The sequence below is a fragment of the Xiphophorus maculatus genome, chromosome 5 (assembly GCF_002775205.1).
Source record: "Xiphophorus maculatus strain JP 163 A chromosome 5, X_maculatus-5.0-male, whole genome shotgun sequence".
Taxonomy (NCBI): domain Eukaryota; kingdom Metazoa; phylum Chordata; class Actinopteri; order Cyprinodontiformes; family Poeciliidae; genus Xiphophorus; species Xiphophorus maculatus.
The window spans coordinates 5,830,010-5,849,023 of NC_036447.1; the positions used below are offsets into that span (position 1 = coordinate 5,830,010).

At 37.2% G+C, this 19,014-nt stretch overlaps 1 protein-coding gene across 12 annotated transcripts in view; it reads left to right on the top strand.

Annotated features, from left to right (window-relative positions):
• The window catches only part of LOC102233011 (teneurin-3), a 323,707-nt gene that overhangs the window by 229,207 nt on the left and 75,486 nt on the right, over positions 1–19,014 (top strand). For 7 of the 12 annotated variants that reach the window (XM_023333407.1, XM_023333406.1, XM_023333410.1 and 4 more), the window contains 5 exons: positions 2,196–2,396; positions 7,726–7,911; positions 10,790–10,816; positions 15,701–15,709; positions 18,645–18,791. In XM_023333407.1, the coding sequence (XP_023189175.1) occupies positions 2,196–2,396; positions 7,726–7,911; positions 10,790–10,816; positions 15,701–15,709; positions 18,645–18,791 (570 nt within the window). The remainder of the gene's footprint in view (positions 1–2,195; positions 2,397–7,725; positions 7,912–10,789; positions 10,817–15,700; positions 15,710–18,644; positions 18,792–19,014) is intronic. The other 5 variants (XM_023333412.1, XM_023333413.1, XM_023333416.1 and 2 more) reach the window with 2 other exon arrangements.

The following is a 19,014-nucleotide window of genomic DNA, read 5'->3' on the forward strand; positions in this document are numbered from 1 at the left end:
GACTTGAACTGCGAGAGCACATTAAAGCTTGTTTACTACAGATTATTAGGCTTCTTTATCAGAATGTGTCCAACAGCCACAAGCATTGTAGGAACTGTTAACCACTTTGCTTTATGTGATATTTTGTTAATAGCTGTCATAATAATAATAATAATAATAATACCATTAGCTCTCATCTTTTCTGTAAGGACTTCATCAATGTAAAGTGACAATTTAAAGTGTTAAACTTATTTTAAAAAGATGCCAGTTAAACATTCTTAGATTTATGAAGGTTAGCATTAGCCCACCTAGGTGCTCTCCAACTCCTGGGTGGGATAAAGGTGCATTGTTAATGTAATTAATCCCTTGTTAGTTTTCACCTTTTCTCCCTACATGAATTTGACCACCCAGTGGCTAAATACATAACAGTGCAGATTTAAAGCTAATAATCTGAATGACCTATGCACACCTGCTTGAGTTACCCCTGCTGAAAAGTAGCTTATTAAAATGATAATGTTCCAGCTCAAATTAATTTACTCTAATCTGACATACAATTACACATCAGTGGTTACACTACAGTTGCTAAAAGCTTAGACAAGCCACACGGTGTACATTACCGCAATTTAATCGCAGCCAGTTGACATTAATTTGGCATTCGCTGCACATACGGCGCGCTATGCAGGTTCACAAACGGACAGCAGAGTGACTTTATATTCAAATCTTTAAAGAGTGTATAAAAGCAGACATGATGAAGATCATTTATATGAGGGGTGAAAGCCGTTTTGGGGGATGAGGTGAGTTAGGTTTATAACTGGATGTGTTTTCTCCGCGTTCTTGACAGCATTGATTAAGCATTTTCATTTAATCGCATTTTCTCAGGTCTGCGTGTTCATAAATGCAACAACATGCACAGGAGTCTGACTTCTAACGCTGCCCCAACTTCATTTGCACTTCTGCTAAGCCACTGAGCTACACAGTCAAGTCACTCTGGGCACCACCTTGGTCGTAATTCTGATTCAAATCAATACTCTGTTAGCTACAGAAGTCATTTTTAATTTTTATTGCCATTTTTCTGCAATGTCAGGAAGTTTAAATGAGCCTTTAAACAAGAAGGAAAGTTGTACATATTTCCTCTGTTATGCTGCCGTTCTGTGTTTAACAACACACTTTACAATGTCCTGGAGGTTTTGTGCAGGCTTCCTGTAGAGGTTCCCATTTCTGTTTGATCACAGTCAGAAATAAACCGACTCTTAATCAGGAAATTAGCATTAACGGAACAGTTTGTGTTAACAAGAGCATCAAAATGCAGGATGCAAATTACTTGAAACTCATAACATTTATTATCTCTAAAATCAACATATCAGGACCAGGATCTCGGCTAAAACCACCTTCACACTGCAGTTTATAGAAATAATGCTGCATTTATCAAGTCATTGCATTACCTCCACATCTGATACCATAATAAATTATGATCCACAGCTAAGCCAGACATCCACAGGTTTTTTGGGATAAGTTATGAATTTAAATAATTATTTTCCATAATTCATGTCAGTTGAAAAGGTTTGTTCAATAAACAAACAGGATAGTGATTGAAGGGTTGCACAGCAGCAGCCAAAACAAGCCAATCAGAGACATGGAACAGTCATAAAAAGACCCTAACAGATCGAGCCATCTCCATTTTTTTATTAACGTCGTGGCCTAAAGTTTTCAGCTATGCATCCTGCGTCTTTATGTCTCTATCTGGGATGTGCAAATTGAATAATCAACTGGATGAATGTGCTCAATTTTTTATTTTTTTATGTCTGTAGTTAAATAACGGTTCAACAAGCAGAACAGATTTAATCACAATGACATGACATGCAGAAGCTAAATTTGCACATTTAATTTTAAAATTCCGTGTAACGTGTCCATCACAAGTGTAGCGTTTGTCTTTTCAGAAAAACTAATCTCAAACTGTATGAAAATACACAAATCACACCCTGGAAATGAAAGGTGGGTTTTATCCAAGTATGCAAAGCGTGCTTTTTGTACTGGTGTTTTTCTTCTCCTCACATTTTAGGCTGACACCTAGAAAAGATTTTCAATGATATCTGGTCTCGTGCTTAAAAATAACTTGTGTTCTTGTTACAATATTAAAGGAAAAATAAAAATCCTGCAGCACTCTTTCTCAGCAGTGTCTGTTAAATTAGTAATCCCTTCTCCCCATCTGTCTCCAGTGGACTGCATAGACCCCAGTTGTTCGGCCCATGGGGTGTGTATCCACGGCGAGTGCCACTGTCAGCCGGGATGGGGTGGAGCCAGCTGTGAGATTGCTAAGGCCTTGTGTCCGGACCAGTGCTCTGGCCACGGCACCTACAACGCAGAGACCAGTACATGTGCCTGCGACCAGAACTGGACGGGATCAGACTGTTCTCTAGGTGAGGTCATTTCCAATGAGCTAATATTTACAAACAAAAAATAAACAAGTGTACATTACATTTCATTACTGTGCTAATTCACAGACTATCCACATTAAATCAGATATTGTCATTTTGTTCTGTGTAGCTTTTGTAGTACTACAACTATGGAGTGGTATATTTCTGGGATGTTTAAATAATAGCATACACAAAGACCAATTTTGCAATATGATATGTGCATAATGTGATCAGAAGCTTGTAGTCCTAACAGCCTGAGGCAGAAAGTTGCGTCTCTGGTGGTTCTGCTTTTGATGTTGTGGTACCATTTGTCTGATGACGACAGTTCCAGAAGTTCATGGAGAGGGTGTGAGCGATCTCTGGCAATAATCAGAGCCTTGTCCCTGCTGCGGTTCTGAAGCAGATCCAAGATGGAGGGAAGGGGCACTACAATGACTTCCTCAGCTCTTTTCACACGAGATTTCTCAGACGTTTTAAAGAGCCATGTTAACATAACATGGAAATAATCTAACAAATATGATCGGAATTAATAAGTCAGTGCTAGATATGCAACAATAAATAAAAAAGATGGGAAAAAAGTCCAATTTACTTATGCTTTTGTAGATACCCACACACACACATTCATACATATAGCTTTAGTGACATTTTTAACTTTGATTCAGACATCACAGTCTGAATTAAGATGCTTCGCCACGATTAATGTATGAAGTTTGGTGTCAACTTGGAAAGATGAAAACAGTTCAAACTAATTTTCATCTGAATGAGTATCTTAAAAATCCAAAATTTTCTGATTATATTTGAAAATTAAATATTTTTACAACCCTAACATCCACGCAGAACAGATTTGACGGGAGAGAATTGAAGTGTTAAGGTGAGATTTTCTAGTAGTGGTTGAAGCGAGTTAGCAAAGGAAGGCAGTCAAGTGTAACAGAGCAGCATAAAAAGTAGCTTAGATGTGTTTCTGGCTTTTATGTTGAGCATTTTAAATATTTTTTCCAGGAATAAAAACTGGATGCTACTTTTTGTTCTCTCTCCAGCAACAGGATCAAAGCAAATATAACTTCTCATGGAACCGTTATTTATGCCACATCTGTAAAAGTAGATAAAGATCCATTTTAATTTTAAAAAAGAAAATCTGCATCATTCCTGACTTGCTGATATGGTAATTTATCACTGCTGTTGTGCCACAGCTCTCGTGGCTCATTTCTGAAAAGATAACCAGGTTTAATTTTAATGTAATGTTAAGCTTTTTTTACTTTTATCAGGACCCATTACTTCAAATATGCTCTCAGCGTCTCTGTTTGGAGACAGAGAGAGGAGAAGCAGTAAAAGGGGAGATAAAACTGAGGAAGAATGCAGATCAGTAACAGATGGCATGACATAAAAACAAACAAGAGGAAGGGAGTGTGTATGCGCACTCTCACTTCTGTTTGTGTTGCCTCAAGCTGTTATAGCAAGTATTGTCAAAACCATCAAGCACACATCCAATTAAGTGTTGTGTCTTAGTAGCATGCACACGTGCATACATCCTGCACTGATACAATATTACTTTTGGTGTGCTGTTGACCTTTTCCTCAAGATCTGTCAAAACATTTAAATACGCAGCCATCAAACACACATGTGTGGATAGATACATCGACATTCAACCTAAGGCACTTCAGTCCCTTATCAGAGTTTAGCAGTGTGGCGTATAATCTCTCTTTCTTTGACGTGGACTCACACAGACAGCCACGCTAACGCAGGCTGACTGTGGGAGAGCCACATGGCCGCTCACAAACACAGCTGAGTTCACACTGTCGTGCTTTTGTTCTATATCAAGCTTTTCCTGACCAGGCTTTCATTTGGTCATTGGATATAAACACACACATACAAATCAAAGAGAAATTGCAGACAGTGAAAGTAACGCATAGCCTCACTTTCCAGACTCAGACAGTCCTGACCTCTGGAGGCATGGCCTGCACAAGGTCTGACAGTCTGCTGTCTGCATAACCTCTACGTAAAGGAAGCTGTGAGATGTTCCGCCCATGATTGGAGTTTTTTGCCCAGAACATCCTAAAGACTGGATGGTGTTATTGGATTGAAAAAAATTGGACAGCAACTCAAGCTCATTGTGTTCTTCTGATCATTCATGAACAATGTCTGCAGTGTGTCACGGTTATCCTGTTGAACAAATGAAATGCTCTGAGTCATTATTGTTTCCAGAAAGTATTTTGTCAGCGTTAATTCTGTTTTGTATAGAAACATGTTTTGTATAGATTTAAACATGATGAATATCAAATTCTATTATGACTTTGAAGTATGTTTGTTGCATTTTGTGGGATAAAGAAATTTAAAATTGACTTTGTAAATTTTCAACAAGACACATTTTCGCTGTGTTTATTTTAGGCTACATTTACAAAAGACAGCTGGCTAGAAACTGCCAGTATTTTTGCATGTTGATTGGAGAAACGTTCCATATCTGGACACCAACGCCCACAAACCTTGAGTCAGCTGTATTTGTCATTCCAAGGCACTGGATGGAGTTGGGATTTTAGCATGTCATCGAACGCGCATTCTCTTTTGACCATTAGCTTCCAAATAGGAAACAGAAACCAATCTCCCACGAACAAATGTAACACATATATCCCTTATCAAGAATTGTGTTAAACTCAAAAGGCTACAAAGCACAAGAGAATGCTATTCGCCACTGTTTTTGTTGTTAGCATCTGTGTGTTCTGCACTTTCGCTCCAGCAAAATACTTCACATCTCTGTGGAGGATAAAAGTTTTACTCAGAGACCTATTCTCAAAAAGTGCTGGTGTGAGAAACTTCAGATACTGATGTTATGTAAGCAAGCGGTGGAATCGCAACAAAAATTTTATTGTTTAATTGAAGAGCAGCTCCGAATAAACGGGACCTTATTGATTATAGGGCAGTGCTCTACACAGTGTCAAGTAACCACTAGCTAAGTTAATCAGGAAGTAGATTGGGCTGCTATGATTTAGGGTGTCAAGCATTTTGGCATGCAAAGGTCATTAAATATTCATCCGGGTAGACTGAGCCTCTGCATAGCATTGCATGGGATTCAGTTATTATTGGATCTTTGTCACCTCAGGTTTTTTGACATCTCCAAAAATACTGGCTGGAGATTAAATTCTGTATTCTACAGTATCGAGTGTGTAGGAAGAAAGGCAATGTTGCGGTGTTATTTACCTAAGCAGAGAAACATAAGACAGATATGCAATAGCTTACAGCTTGCGGCATTCATCTGAGTAATGTGTGTGACTTTTGTGTGGGAGTTTTCATCTTTATCATGCTGAGCTTTGTGTTTTGAACTTGCAGAGGTCAAACTGTTGCACATGTTGTCTTTGCTTTCTATGATATCTATGTGATACTTTTTTCCGGCAATTCCTTGTTTTATTTAGTGGATTTGTAGTACAACTTAAATAGAACATATCAGCCTCAATATTCTCTACACTCCTAATAACTGAAAATAACTATTTGTTATCAATATAAAATTGCTAAAGATGTTAGAATGTAACTATATTTGTAGAGGATATATGTTTGATTTAATTTCACTTAACGGTAAATACTGCATCCATCTATTAATTGGGTTTAACTGCTTATCCATGGAGAGCTGTGGGGGCTGGTGCCTATCTCCAGTGGTCATTGGTTGAGAGGTACACTCTGCACAGGTCGCCATTCCATTACAGGGCAACACAGAGGCCACACACACATACACACCCCCTCATACCCAAAGGCAATTTAGAGAGACAAATTAACCTAAACAGTTGTGTTTTTGGACCGTGGGAGGAAGCCGGTGTACTTGGAAAGAACCCACGCATGCAAAGGACATTCAAACTCTACGGAGGTCAGGATTTGAACCCAGGACCACTTTGCTGTAAGGCAACAGTGCTGCCAATAGTGGCATCGTGCAGCCCTGGCTAATACTTTCCAAAATTATTTATTAAAGTCAGTTCGTGTAGTTCATACAGAAGAGGATTAGAGCCATTGGGAAAGAAAGAATTCTGACTTTAATCTCAGAATTCTCTTTTTTTTTCTAAGATTCAGAATTGTTAAAATTGTTTATGCAGCAGCAGACAAATGTAGTCTTAAATCTCAGATCTGCCCAATTTCACACAGGGTTTCAGTGTGCAGAAAGCCTGTGTCAAAGAACATGCTAACATAATGGACATGCACCAGAGAATGTTTGGTTATTTATTTGGATTTAGATGTAGATTGACACAGAATTAGAATTCTGATATTAAAGTAAGGATCCCGAGATTAATGTCATAATTTTGAGATCAGTCATAATTCTTGTTGTTTTTCAGTGACCATAGTCCTCTTTCGTAGTTTAAAGCTCTCTTTAAAGAAAAAAAATTATTCTTTTTCTGTAATTCTGGCAACAGAAGCTCTTGTTTTTGGCAACACAGGCAACCCTGCCATCTCTCTGGTCCATCAATAAGTCCTGACCCTTTTACTGGTTCACCAGTTTCTCTGCACTTGTGGACACACCATGACTCATCCACCAAGACTGTTTGACCCTTGTTAAAGTTCCTCACATCTTAATGCTTCCCCATTTTCATCAGGTTCCACCACATCAACTTCACAGACAGCGCGTTCACAGGCCTCTCTTTGAGGTCAAAATGTTACGTCTTCTTGTTGTATGAGGTTGAGCTGAGAAGAATGTTGCATGATAAGCACTGACACATTCAGATTAAGGATAAATATAATGCATCTGCTTCTAGTTGTAACCTCCTTTATGGCTTAATGTTTGTTTGAGTTTTGCGAAAACAGAATTATGCCACCGTCAGCCGTTATACATAATCACCACGACATTCAGAGCGCAAAAGGTTTCAAGCTAACAGCTTGAGGTATTTCTTCATACAAGGATGAACTCCAAACAGCAGCGGCTCTGCAGCTTAATTAGCCTTTCTGAGCTAATAACAAAAGGTGCATCACTACAGTCAGCAACTAAGTAGCTCAGGTGTCACTGCTTACTGCCGGTATGCTTTATCAGTAGACCCCAGCTACATGTTCTTTATGCCAGGTAAATTAAATGTGACTGGTGTCAGCTGCTGCAGATATTCCTGTTAATGCTAATGTCAAGACCAGAGCTTGGCAAGAACAGCTGTACTTTAAAAATCAATGCAATGCAATGAAAAGCTAACAATTACATTGTAGCGGGTTGTTTTGCTCTTGCAAAGTGAGTATGAAATTATTTTGAGGATTGCTGTATGAGGGCTTAAAACAATGTTCTACTTTATGTTGCCAAGCAATTGGATTGTTGTTTTACAGGCCAAATGAAATAATGTGTCCTAATTTGCCTCTTACCCCTGTGTTACTCTTACAGAGGTGTGTGAAGTAGACTGTGGCAACCATGGAATGTGCTACGGTGGTATGTGTCGCTGCGAGGAGGGCTGGACGGGAACCGTCTGTGATCAGAAAGCCTGCCATCCGCTGTGCAGCAAGAATGGCGTGTGTAAAGATGGGAAGTGTGAGTGTGACCAAGGATGGACAGGAGAGCACTGCAACATTGGTAAGTGGATGACGTACAAACACATTTTACTAAAAAACATCCATAAAATCACTCTCCAAAATCCAAACAAACCTGCCCTTATTTCAGAAATGCGTCGGCTCCTAATAGTGTTTGCACAACACTTGGCAGCAACAATCTCCATAAGGCATTCTTTGGTCAGCAGCAGTTTTTTACTGGGAACTTCCTCATTTTCTCTCAGTTTTTCTTTTTTTGCCAAATCAGAAAGTCTGACCTTAACTGAGGCAGTGGCGGTCTGAAGTTGTCCTGGGTCTTTTGTGACCTTCTGAATGAGGTGCCGTCCATTCATGTAGTAATTTATATTGGTTGGCCACTCTGGAAGGGTTCCCCGGTGTTGAATGTTTTCTCCATCTGTGAATACTGGCCCTTACTGTGGTTCACTGGAGTCCCAAAGCCTTAGGTTATGTAGCTTTTTCCAGCGTTATAGATATGTGTTTCGTCCTTGTCTGCTCTTGAATATCTATAGTTTGGGGCGAGAAGTGTCTCTTTTTGGAGAACTTTTTTATGTTTAAAAATGTGGTCAGTTCCAGTTAGTTCATGATCTAACAAGGGGACAGTCCACAGTTTAGATCTGAATTTTTGTCTGAAAAAAAAAGGCAAAAACAGAAGGGATCTGAAAGTGGCCGTATACTTTTTCACAGCACTACAAATTCTTAAATCAAAGTAGCTGTCTGTTGTAATCAATCAATCCAGTTTATGGTTTTATAACACATTTCAGCAACAAGGCGATTTAAAGTTCATTGAAACATGACAAAAACATCATAAACACATAATATTGTCACCAATAACAGGCTTTCATTTTGTCAAGTGCAATCATTAAAATTATCAATACACATCAAATATGTTGTTCAATATTCCATTTATTGTAGTTCTAAAGCAACCCTAATCATGTGGGTATTTAGTCTTGATTTAAAGGAACTCAGTGTTTCAGCTGTTTTTCAGTTTTCTGAAAGTCTGTTCCAGATGTGTTTTATACCCCTTATTGATATAAACTGCACTGTCACTGGATTATATTCCAGGTTAAAACTGAACTCCCTCTGTTGTTGTGGTCGTTCAGCAGTGAAACTTCAGATTCTCGGGGTCTCAAAACTCTTCACTTAACGTTTTTTGTAGATGGCTTCACCTCAGTTTGTCCACCTGAGCTGAATCTTTAAAAAAGACAGTTAACTTCTTCAGTCCAGGTTTCTATCAGCCTGCTCCACCTTCACATTAAAGTCTGTGATTTTTTTTTTTTTTCAGACTTGCCCACACGTTTTGCACTTTGATCTGTTGGAGCTTGCTCCCCATCTGTTTCCTCCTCAGAGTTTCATTTTCAGCTCTCTTTTTACCCTCTTCAATTCCTCTCTGCTCCCAAGCATGAATCCTCTCTTATGCTCTTTCAGGTCACTGGTGCGCCAGGAGTTTTTTATTTCTTATTTACATCGTCCATCACAGACATATATGTCATATGAAATCTATGTTATTGCCATATTCCTTCTTCATATTCCATATTCAATTTGCTGAATTTTTTTTTACCCGCATGGAAAAGGAGCAACATGCGTGATGCCCATCTGTCGAGGCAAATTTACACCTCAGATTGTGCAGCCAAGTAACCAAACAGCATATCTGTATCTGTGCCGGTTACCTGCATTTACAGAAGACATACATATTCAAATGTGGATTTGGAAGAAAGATTTTACAAACCAGGGAAAGCACATCATAGAAGATATAATTTGTCACCTTGTCTATATTAAATGCCTTTATTCTACAGAGAATTAGCCAAACAAGTGTCTAAGTAATACTGTGCAATTATTAAAAAATGAATATTATGAATAATATTATTAGAAATGCAAAACCGAGGATCATTTAAAGAACAAAATGTACTTTATGTGCATGTATAATTATGCTAAAGGAAACAACAGACTATTGTTTCCTTTAGCTTCTTCATTTCATGCAAATGAAATGAAGAAGCAGTTTGTTATTTGAAATGAAAAAATGTGTAAGGTAAAAAAGCAAACATGATAATGATATAACATCCCAGTGAAAGTGATATGTGTTCATTCAGATCATATTTCACAATTTAATGCAGCATAAATAACCTCAGAAAACATCACTGACTTTCACTTTCATAGGTGTGTCTGTTAGCTTGTACATTGCCTCGGGCTTTATCTATCTAGACCCGAATCTAGCTGTAAGAAATATATCTGTCACTTTTCTTCTTCTTTTGTTTGTGTTGGAATATTATTGTTATATTCTGATGCAAGGACAACTGCTACCCACTGAAGGAGTGAACGAACTATCATTAGGGCTATGTTTTCTGTGAATATGGTGCTGACATAGAGCAGATTATATGTCGAAGTGATGAGATGAGTTACTGAAGGTTACATGGTAACAATTTGAACACAGGAGCTGAATGTGTCATGTATTCAGCTTTATAAGAGCTAAAGGAAGAGCTATCACTGTTATTCTAATGTCTCATCAAGTCGTTGACGGCTCCTTTGCGTTGTTGGTTATAAGATTTATCCAGCTTAACTAATGTCCTCTGAGACTCTGACCGACTTTTGCTCAGGATCTGTTGGAAAATGTGATGTCACTCTAAAATTGTTCACCATTCCTGGTTAGCTTAAAATAACCCAGCTGACATACTGCTCTGTTTTATTTCCTTTTTCCTAATGCTTCTCCTGAAACTTTGTGAAACAAGGAAATAAATTATTAGATTTGTGTAAATGGGAGGCTGATTTTTTGGGGAATCTTCTTTGTTTATCCTTTTTTTGACTCACTGAAAATTAAACTAATTTTTTTTCCTGCTGCATGTTTCCTTAACTAAATTCTGTTTGTGTCTATCTTCCTTTCTTTCCCAATTGTATCTTTCTTCACAAAGCTCACAATCCGGACATTAGAGTAAAAGGTACTGTACTCTTTTCTCGTCTTTACTTCATCGCAAGCTATTTTTATTCTTCCATTCTTTGCTTTTCTTTAAATGTACCCTGGAGCTGCTGCTTTTTAATAGTTACTTCTTCAAAGTTGTACTTTTTGATAACGGAACATGTTGGGATTTTTCTTTCATCATTTGACATTTTATCTATTTATCATCTTTTTGTATTATGAGCCTAAATTTACTTCACATAAGCCTTCCTTTGTAGTTCATTTAGCTTCTTATTTTATGTTGCGTTCCTCTGTTTAATTTCTGAAAACATGAGCTTAGTGTCCATTTAAAAACTCAGCATAAGCCTCTTCAGTTAAACCATGCAACAGAAGAGTTTGTTTTTTGATTAGAGTAAAATTTCAAAACATAATTTTGTTCACAATAATGACTTGCGTTAGGTTTTGGTCAGTGATTTTCAGCAACATTGAAAACAGAAGCAAATCCGTGTGATGTTGTAGCATGTTAGCATTGGTTCTCCTCTTTGAACCAAATGTACATATTATCAAGTAGAGAAGATACAGTGTAACAGTGAATCAGACACCCAATTGAAGAATAACTGTGAACCCAGCATTCAACAAGACTTGACAAAAAAATATTTTAATTTATTACACAAACTCCTCCAAAGTTCCTCCGGATTTATTTCTGTTCAGCTGCACCTCTTCTTGTCCTTGTTAAAATCTTACATTGGAAGCCATTAAGACAAATATATCAATGATAGTAAGTAGCCTAGTGAAAGACTGGGGCACTACTATGGTGAGTTTAACAGTCTGGACCTCATCTTAGTTTCTCATTCATACACACACGCACACACAGTAAAGGAGTGTTGTCTGTCTTGATGCAGGGTATGTTGCTGTGCTGCAGAGTGTGGGATTGAGCTCCTGTTCTTACACAGCAGAACACAGATACATGCAGAAATAAATAGTCATAATTAGCAAAGTCATTACAAGAGCTTGATCAGCAGGGTCATGCATAATCTGCTGAACTATAGCAATTTTAGGAATAGAAATGATCAAAATGGTTCTTTGTTTCGCTGATCATTGAAGGAATCATTTCCCATTAGTTTTTCTGAAATATTATATATTGTAATTTATAAATTATCATACTAAATGACTGTTTAACCTACTTTTAGTTAGCAATAAATTATAACTACGGTTGTCTGTCAAGATTTTCTTTTTCTCAATTGTTTCCTATATTTAGATTAGCATTTCTCAAAGTCAAGTCTGAGAGGTGCATATTTTACACACCACACTTAGACAGTAAAGAGGCTTTGAAACAGATATTTCAATTTTACTACCTGGGCGAATCATGGTTTTCCGATCCAAGGGGCGTTTACTTAAGCATTTCGTGTGTTTTCTTTCTTTTCCACAGTGTTGCATAAGATAGTAAGAATAAATCACAGAGAAACTGTCAAATTCATTGCTTCAGTTTGTGAATATATCTTCAGCTGAATTGATATTTACAAGAAAAATACACAATTAGTGTCAGAATTTTCTTTTCATACCTGTAACCATACCCTTATCAGCTGCTGAGCTGCTCCATCTGGAGCAGACTGTCGAGATAAAGAAGCGGGACACTGGACCATTGGGTTTTTTTAATAGTGGTGCCATGGTTTAAAATTCCTCTATAGCTTACTACAAAATCACATATTAACAGCTTAATTAACAAGCATGAAGAGTAATTAGTTATGTAAGTAACACCAGACAAATATTTCTTTGCTATTTTAGTGAAGTCAAATCCTTGTGACGGCCATGTTTTTGTCTAAATCTAACACTTGTCTCTCTGTGTATTTTCTACATTGTAAATATTCCGACCTTGTTACAGATTCTTTAAACATGCTGCAAGCATTTCTAAATCCTTTATGCTTCATGGCAGACCGAAATTGAAAGTTCAGAAATATTAAGATAAAGCAGCTGTCTTCCTCTGGTAGCCACAGGTTCTGTGATGCTTCACTGTGAGAACAGTCAGTTGTGAATAACCAACTAAAGGTTGTCAACAAAGCAGCCCAAGCCTTGAATCCTTTTATCATCAGTCGATTTTTGTTGTTGTTTTTTTTTCTTTTTCATTTCTATCATTATCACGTAACACAACATGGGCACACTCTTTATTAATCTCTTTAAGGTCCTGCTTATTTGCTCGACAAAACTGCTTGACATTCAGCAACAGCCTAAGGCTGCGCTATATATTGTGAATATGTTTGTCATTGCATTAGCAGTGTGTGCAACATTCATATCGCCAAGGACTATTTCTAGTGCAATAATTGCTGGATGATATATTCCAAGTGTTTTAAACTTGGATTTTACATACTGATACAATGTTTAGCCAGTTGGACAAAAACTCATGGCAGCAGAGGCTCATATGGGATGGAAATGACATGAAATGCTAAAGGTTACAGTGAGATGGAAGCACAGATGAGAAGGAGATATCATAGTCTCAATATTTACCGATATTATCTCAAGATTATTTAATATTGTGCAGCCCTAGAACAGCTGATTTTTATTTAAAGACAAATGCAATCAGTTTCATGAAGCAAACTTCCAAATGTCTGCAGCAAAGTTGATAGCAACTACATCAGATAACATTCCACACAAAAGATGGAAATCTTTTTTTATCCAGCTAGAGTTACCTCACTATAGCCTAAACTAAAGGCGTGTCCAAATTCAGTGACTGCATCCTTTGAAGACCGCATTTGGAGTCTGATTACGTCACAGCGAGATGACAAAGGCTGTTGAAATTTGAAGGGTTCCTCCCACTGCGGCCCACAAATATGTCCCTCTTTTCCCTGCGTTTAACGACTGGCATTCTTCACCGCCTATCCCAAGATTCAATACAGGCCGAACTGGAGGGGTTTCTTATTGTCACGATGGCAGACAAAGCGGGAGACAAGTACAGTTTTATATATAAGTGTATGAAAACCTAAATGTACAGAAATTTAAAGCTTGAAGAGGGCGTGGTATTATGCAACATGATTTGGGCCATTGGGAGAAAAATGAAATCTCGCTTTAATCTCAGAATTATGTCAGAATTCTGAAAAAAAGTCAGAAATCTGATCAAATAAGTCAGATATTTTTTTCCAGTGGCCTGAATCCTCCCCCTACATGTCAGACTTTTGTCAGTTACATATATTTGTTCTTGAACATAATTTTGATATAAAATAAATGTATTGAATCATTTCATTAATTCAGTTATTAAAAAAGACTAAATAAGCAAAAACAATCAGGAAAACTTCAAGCTCCTCTTTTACTAGCTTTTGTGTAGCACCGTCACAGTTGCTAGGCGACAGGACATACACAAATGTAATGGCGGGAATAAATCTGAAGACTAGACATTTTGATTTCACTGCTGCTGGTTTTCGCGGGCAAAAAAGTAATTAATTTGCACACACCCCATGTTGTGAGTAAGCTAGAATACAATGAGGTTAATTTGTTAGATTAGAAGTACCTTTTAAAAATTTCAAACTTCAGCAATTTATTAAGCAGGCCTTTCATTAAGTTTACATTTCTGACTTAATAAAAAGTTTTTTTATTGGTTTGATGTAATATTCTAATCTTAAAAGTGGAAAAGCATCATAATTAACAGAACTAAAGACATCAGTCTGTGTGGAATTAATCTATATAAAGTGCCTCACTTAGTCAGTTGAATTACAGACTCTAATTAACTTTTCAGTAACTCTCCTGCTTGTGCTTTATTACCACGTCAGAAAAGAGAGATTTGCTAATTGTTCTGCTAAGTAATCAGAGTAACTAAAATTAGCAACACAAGATTGTATCAAGGTGTTACTTTGTATTTTATGCATTAAAACATTAAAGGAACAAGCTTATCAACAGATAGTGTATAGTACTACGATTTCCACTGATTTAGAAAAAAATACACAATATGAAGTGTGAAAAAAAATCATGCCTGCATATACTGTGATATCTTAACTTAGCCAACTTGACTGCCTTAGCCAAAATGGCTAAGGCATCCATGTTGGATTTTGTGATCAGAGTTTCCAAATTTACAACACCGAATTTTGATTTCATGATGAATTCCTGAAGATTGTTTCCATATGGTACTTCACCACCAAGTACAAATAGAACAGACCATTAACTCAAACTTGTGGCAAGCATGCACATTCATATTCAATAAATTAGAATATACATCAGATTAAAATTGCATTTTGAAAATGACAACTTTCAAGCAGGTCTTAAACATACTTTTCATTAAGCCCACATTTTTGTTTTTAAAAGTATTTTCTTCCCCTTGGTCTGATGTAATATTATAATTTTAAATGTCATGTTTTTATTAGCTCCAAGTGGAAAATCATCATAATTAACAGAAATAAAGGCTTTCCAACATCTGTCTGTGTGTAATTAATCTATAGAATGTGATTAACTTAGCCATAAAGTTCCTGAAATCAATGAGCTTTTCAATAATATTCTAACTTATTGAATGTGATTGTAAACCTCCATATTATGCTTATGGTATTAAAGTTTTAAAGAAAACAATATTCCTCACATGTTGATTTTTTTTAAAAAAAATACATAAAGTTGTTTGTATAAACTACACGGCATATTTAGAAAAAGGGTATGAGTATTTAATGTGAAACTGAAAGATTTTGTGTTTGAACCAATAGAGTGGAGTAAGAAGGCATCTTATATCTGATCTCTGGATAAAGAAAGATCTGAATTAAGCTGTTTTCATACTATAGTTCTAAGCTATTCCCATTATTTGACCCTGGCTTGTCCATCCTTTCTACCTTTTTCCTTTGGCTCCCATTTTCACCTTTCCATTACAGAAAATATATTTGGCAGTGCTGCTTTTGTTTCGATTTTACGTTTTTTCCCTAATTTTCCTCCCTCTCTCCCTCTTGCCCTCTCCTATTCTCAGGATATAAAGGTAATTCAAGCTAAAGACTTAATAAAGGCCTCACTGTCCCAAAATACTTCACTTTCTGTTCAGTTTTGCTTCTGGTTCATTCTAATTCTTTTCAGTTTCCTGTTTATGGCTTGATTCTTTTCTCCACTCTCCATGTTTCAGTCTTTCCCTGGTTTGCAGTTTGTCTTTTTGTGTTAATATTCTCTCTCTGGACATGTTTTTTTAAAATGATTTTCTGGCTCCATCATGCCTGCTTTTGTCTCCAATTCTCACACGAAACAGCTATTGATGATACTGCACACCTGAACACAGACTAAATACAAAAACAGTATGGCACATGTGTACGTCATAAACCAGAGCTGTGTGATTCCTGTTTTGTCTTGCTTCAACAAAGCTTGATTTCTGTGTGTTAAGTTAGCCAACCAATATCCCTGTGTCTTTTATCCTGACATTCTCGTCTTGTCCTTGTTTTCCTCTCTACTCCCCCATCTTTACTTTCCAGTCTCGTTCTTTCTGTCCAGCTGGGCTTTGCTTGGGTCTGGCACTCACTTCGTGTCTTTTTTTTTCCTTCCTTTATTCGTCTATTTGCCAACCTCACTGTCTATTTTACAATAAAGGAATGCCAAATACAGGCATCAACTTAAGTCAGTGGAGGCATGCAGTCCAACCACTCTGTCCTCCCAATAATTTGTGCCTGGACTACTTGTCTACCTGTTGTGTTTTCACATGGACCAGAAAATCGAGAGCGAATGAATCCATAATGCTAAAAGAACTAGTGGCAGCTTGTTGTTGTTTTCTTCAGATTTTGGTGTATTTATGCCTTGTTTTTAAGATTTTTTTCTTTGTTTTTTTGTTTTTTCCTCCAAGTGAAGCCATGAAACTTTCATTAGGCAATTTGGGTTACAGCATAGTTTTTAGTTCATGTGAAACTACAACAAAAGCGCATTTCACCAAAGGCTGACTGTTTTGTCTGTTTGTCAGTCTGTTTTTTTATGTGAAGGTTAGTGTGCCAGTCTCCATTATTTGTCTCTGACTCTATCTCTCAGCCTGTCAGTCCATTTAAAAGATTTATCACACTGGCTGACAGTCACCAAAAGACTTTAAACACCCAAGGTTTGAATCAGTATGACTTTTAAAGTTAGGTCTTTTTGTACTGAACCTGCTGACAGCCTTATGTGTTAAAATTTACAACTTCTTGCAGCAAAGATTTTTTTAAAATTCTTTAATGTTGGAAAAAAGCACCTGAAAAAGCATTTATGACCAAGTCCAGTCAGCACAGCTTTGGACACAAGTCCACCGACATTCATTCCAGCTCGCTCACTGATTTATATGACTATTCCAGTTCCTTTTACACCCAGCTGAGCTTTTCCACATTTTCATACATGACAGACTTTCAGCATATTAGAGTTAGATTTTATGTGTTAGACCATACCACAAGTGGCTAATGGATGTTTTTAATTTGTAATCAACTCTCTTTACTCTAATACCCTTTAAAGATCCAATTATATGGAATCCAAGTTGGTTTACATTTAATTAATATCAAACATGACAAAGTAATCTTCCTGCAATCCAGTCATACAGCAAATCAAGTTCAGATCAGAGAGGAATCTTCACAAATGTGGCCTCAGTAGCTGCTTTTCCATTTGTCAGTATTCCGCTAATGTTGAAAATAAAATACAATTCCACAATTGTCGTGATTCTGATAAATAAATAGCACAAATAAAATCACATGTGAATAAGTTTGTTCATGCAGTAAGTCATTAAAAAGCATGCCATGCCATCATCCTCCAACTACTTCCTGTTGTCTTCTTCATGGTTGGCACCAGTGGCAACATCAGGTTGTTGATCATGTGACTCGTGTGATTGCAGTTTTGCAAAATAAAGCAATTCTGAAAAAGAAAAAACCTCATTCGAGCGACAAAACTTTTTATCAAAAAAACTGACGTTTTTTTTCAAAATTGCTGTTTCCATTAAGCAAATTTATTTTCAAAACGTCCGTTTATATGGTCAATGGAAACACAGCTAGTAAGTCTCATTTGCAGTGTGCCACAAGCCATGTAGAAGACACCTTAAGAACATAGAAGGAGGCACTCAAGTGAGATGAGACCTAATTAAAATTTTTAGCCTACATGCAAAATGCTATGTGAGGTAAAACACTAACATTGCGCAACACCTTAACCACGGGGAATCAAGGTGGTGGCAGCAAAGTACAGTAAAGAAAAGCTGTTGCAGGCTGCAAAGCCTTTGCTCCAAGTTGATTAATTACATCGAAAGGTGGTTCTATAAATACTGACTTCAGGGGGCTGAATACAAATGCACCTCAAAATTAGTTCATAAAAATGTAAAAATTTCACATCACAGTGAAATTTTTACTGTATTATTTTGTGTTAGTAACTTAATATTTTAATAAAATGTGTCAAAGTGTTTGGTTATGAATGGTCAAATGTGGAAATGCCCAAGGGGTAGGAACATTTCTTCAAGTCAAGAGAATTTGTTGCCACTTTAAAATTTGATGCATCTTAGAACAATCAGATGCTCTTTGACCTCTATGTGCAGTGAGATGTTTGATTTTTTATTTTTGTTTGTTTCCACCAACAATGAGGTGAAGTTCAACATTTAGCAGTGTTTTATAATGGAATAAAAGGAAGCCCCAGTTAAACAGCTCCTTGTTTCCAGTAGAGATTTACTGACCTGTGTTGGTCATCATGCAATTTAAGAGCTGTAAATAACTTCACTTTTAATGCGCTGATTAATGTTAATCATGATTTTTATCATTTTATTTGTAAAAAAAAGAAGCAGCAGCGGCTTTCAGCACTTCAGTGCAAAACTGACATCCTTGAAAAATATCAACAGACTGAGTCTTGTTTCCACAAGAATTGTTCCACTGTCCATTTGTGAGCCTGTTTTCTACACTGAAGTTGCATTTCTTAACTCCGTGTCTGTCCCCTGTGCCCAGAGGGCTGCCCAGGTCTCTGCAACAACAATGGACGATGCACTCTGGAAGCCAGCGGATGGCACTGCATTTGCCAGCCGGGTTGGAGAGGGGCAGGGTGTCACGTTGCCATGGAAACCCTTTGCACCGATGGCAAGGACAACGAAGGAGGTATACCTGGTGCACGAGCACTGTGTAATTAGTGGAAGCAGATGGTAAAATACATCACTGGTGTGTAAAGCATGGATAAAGATTAAATAAAATGTTAATGATCGGCGATAAAGAACTTAATGGGCCTGCAGCTCCAGCTTTGACATAGCCTGAATCGGCATAATGGAGGAGTGTGAATGCTGTGGGGAAAAAAATATCAATTCATGGTTTTTCTGCTCCATTG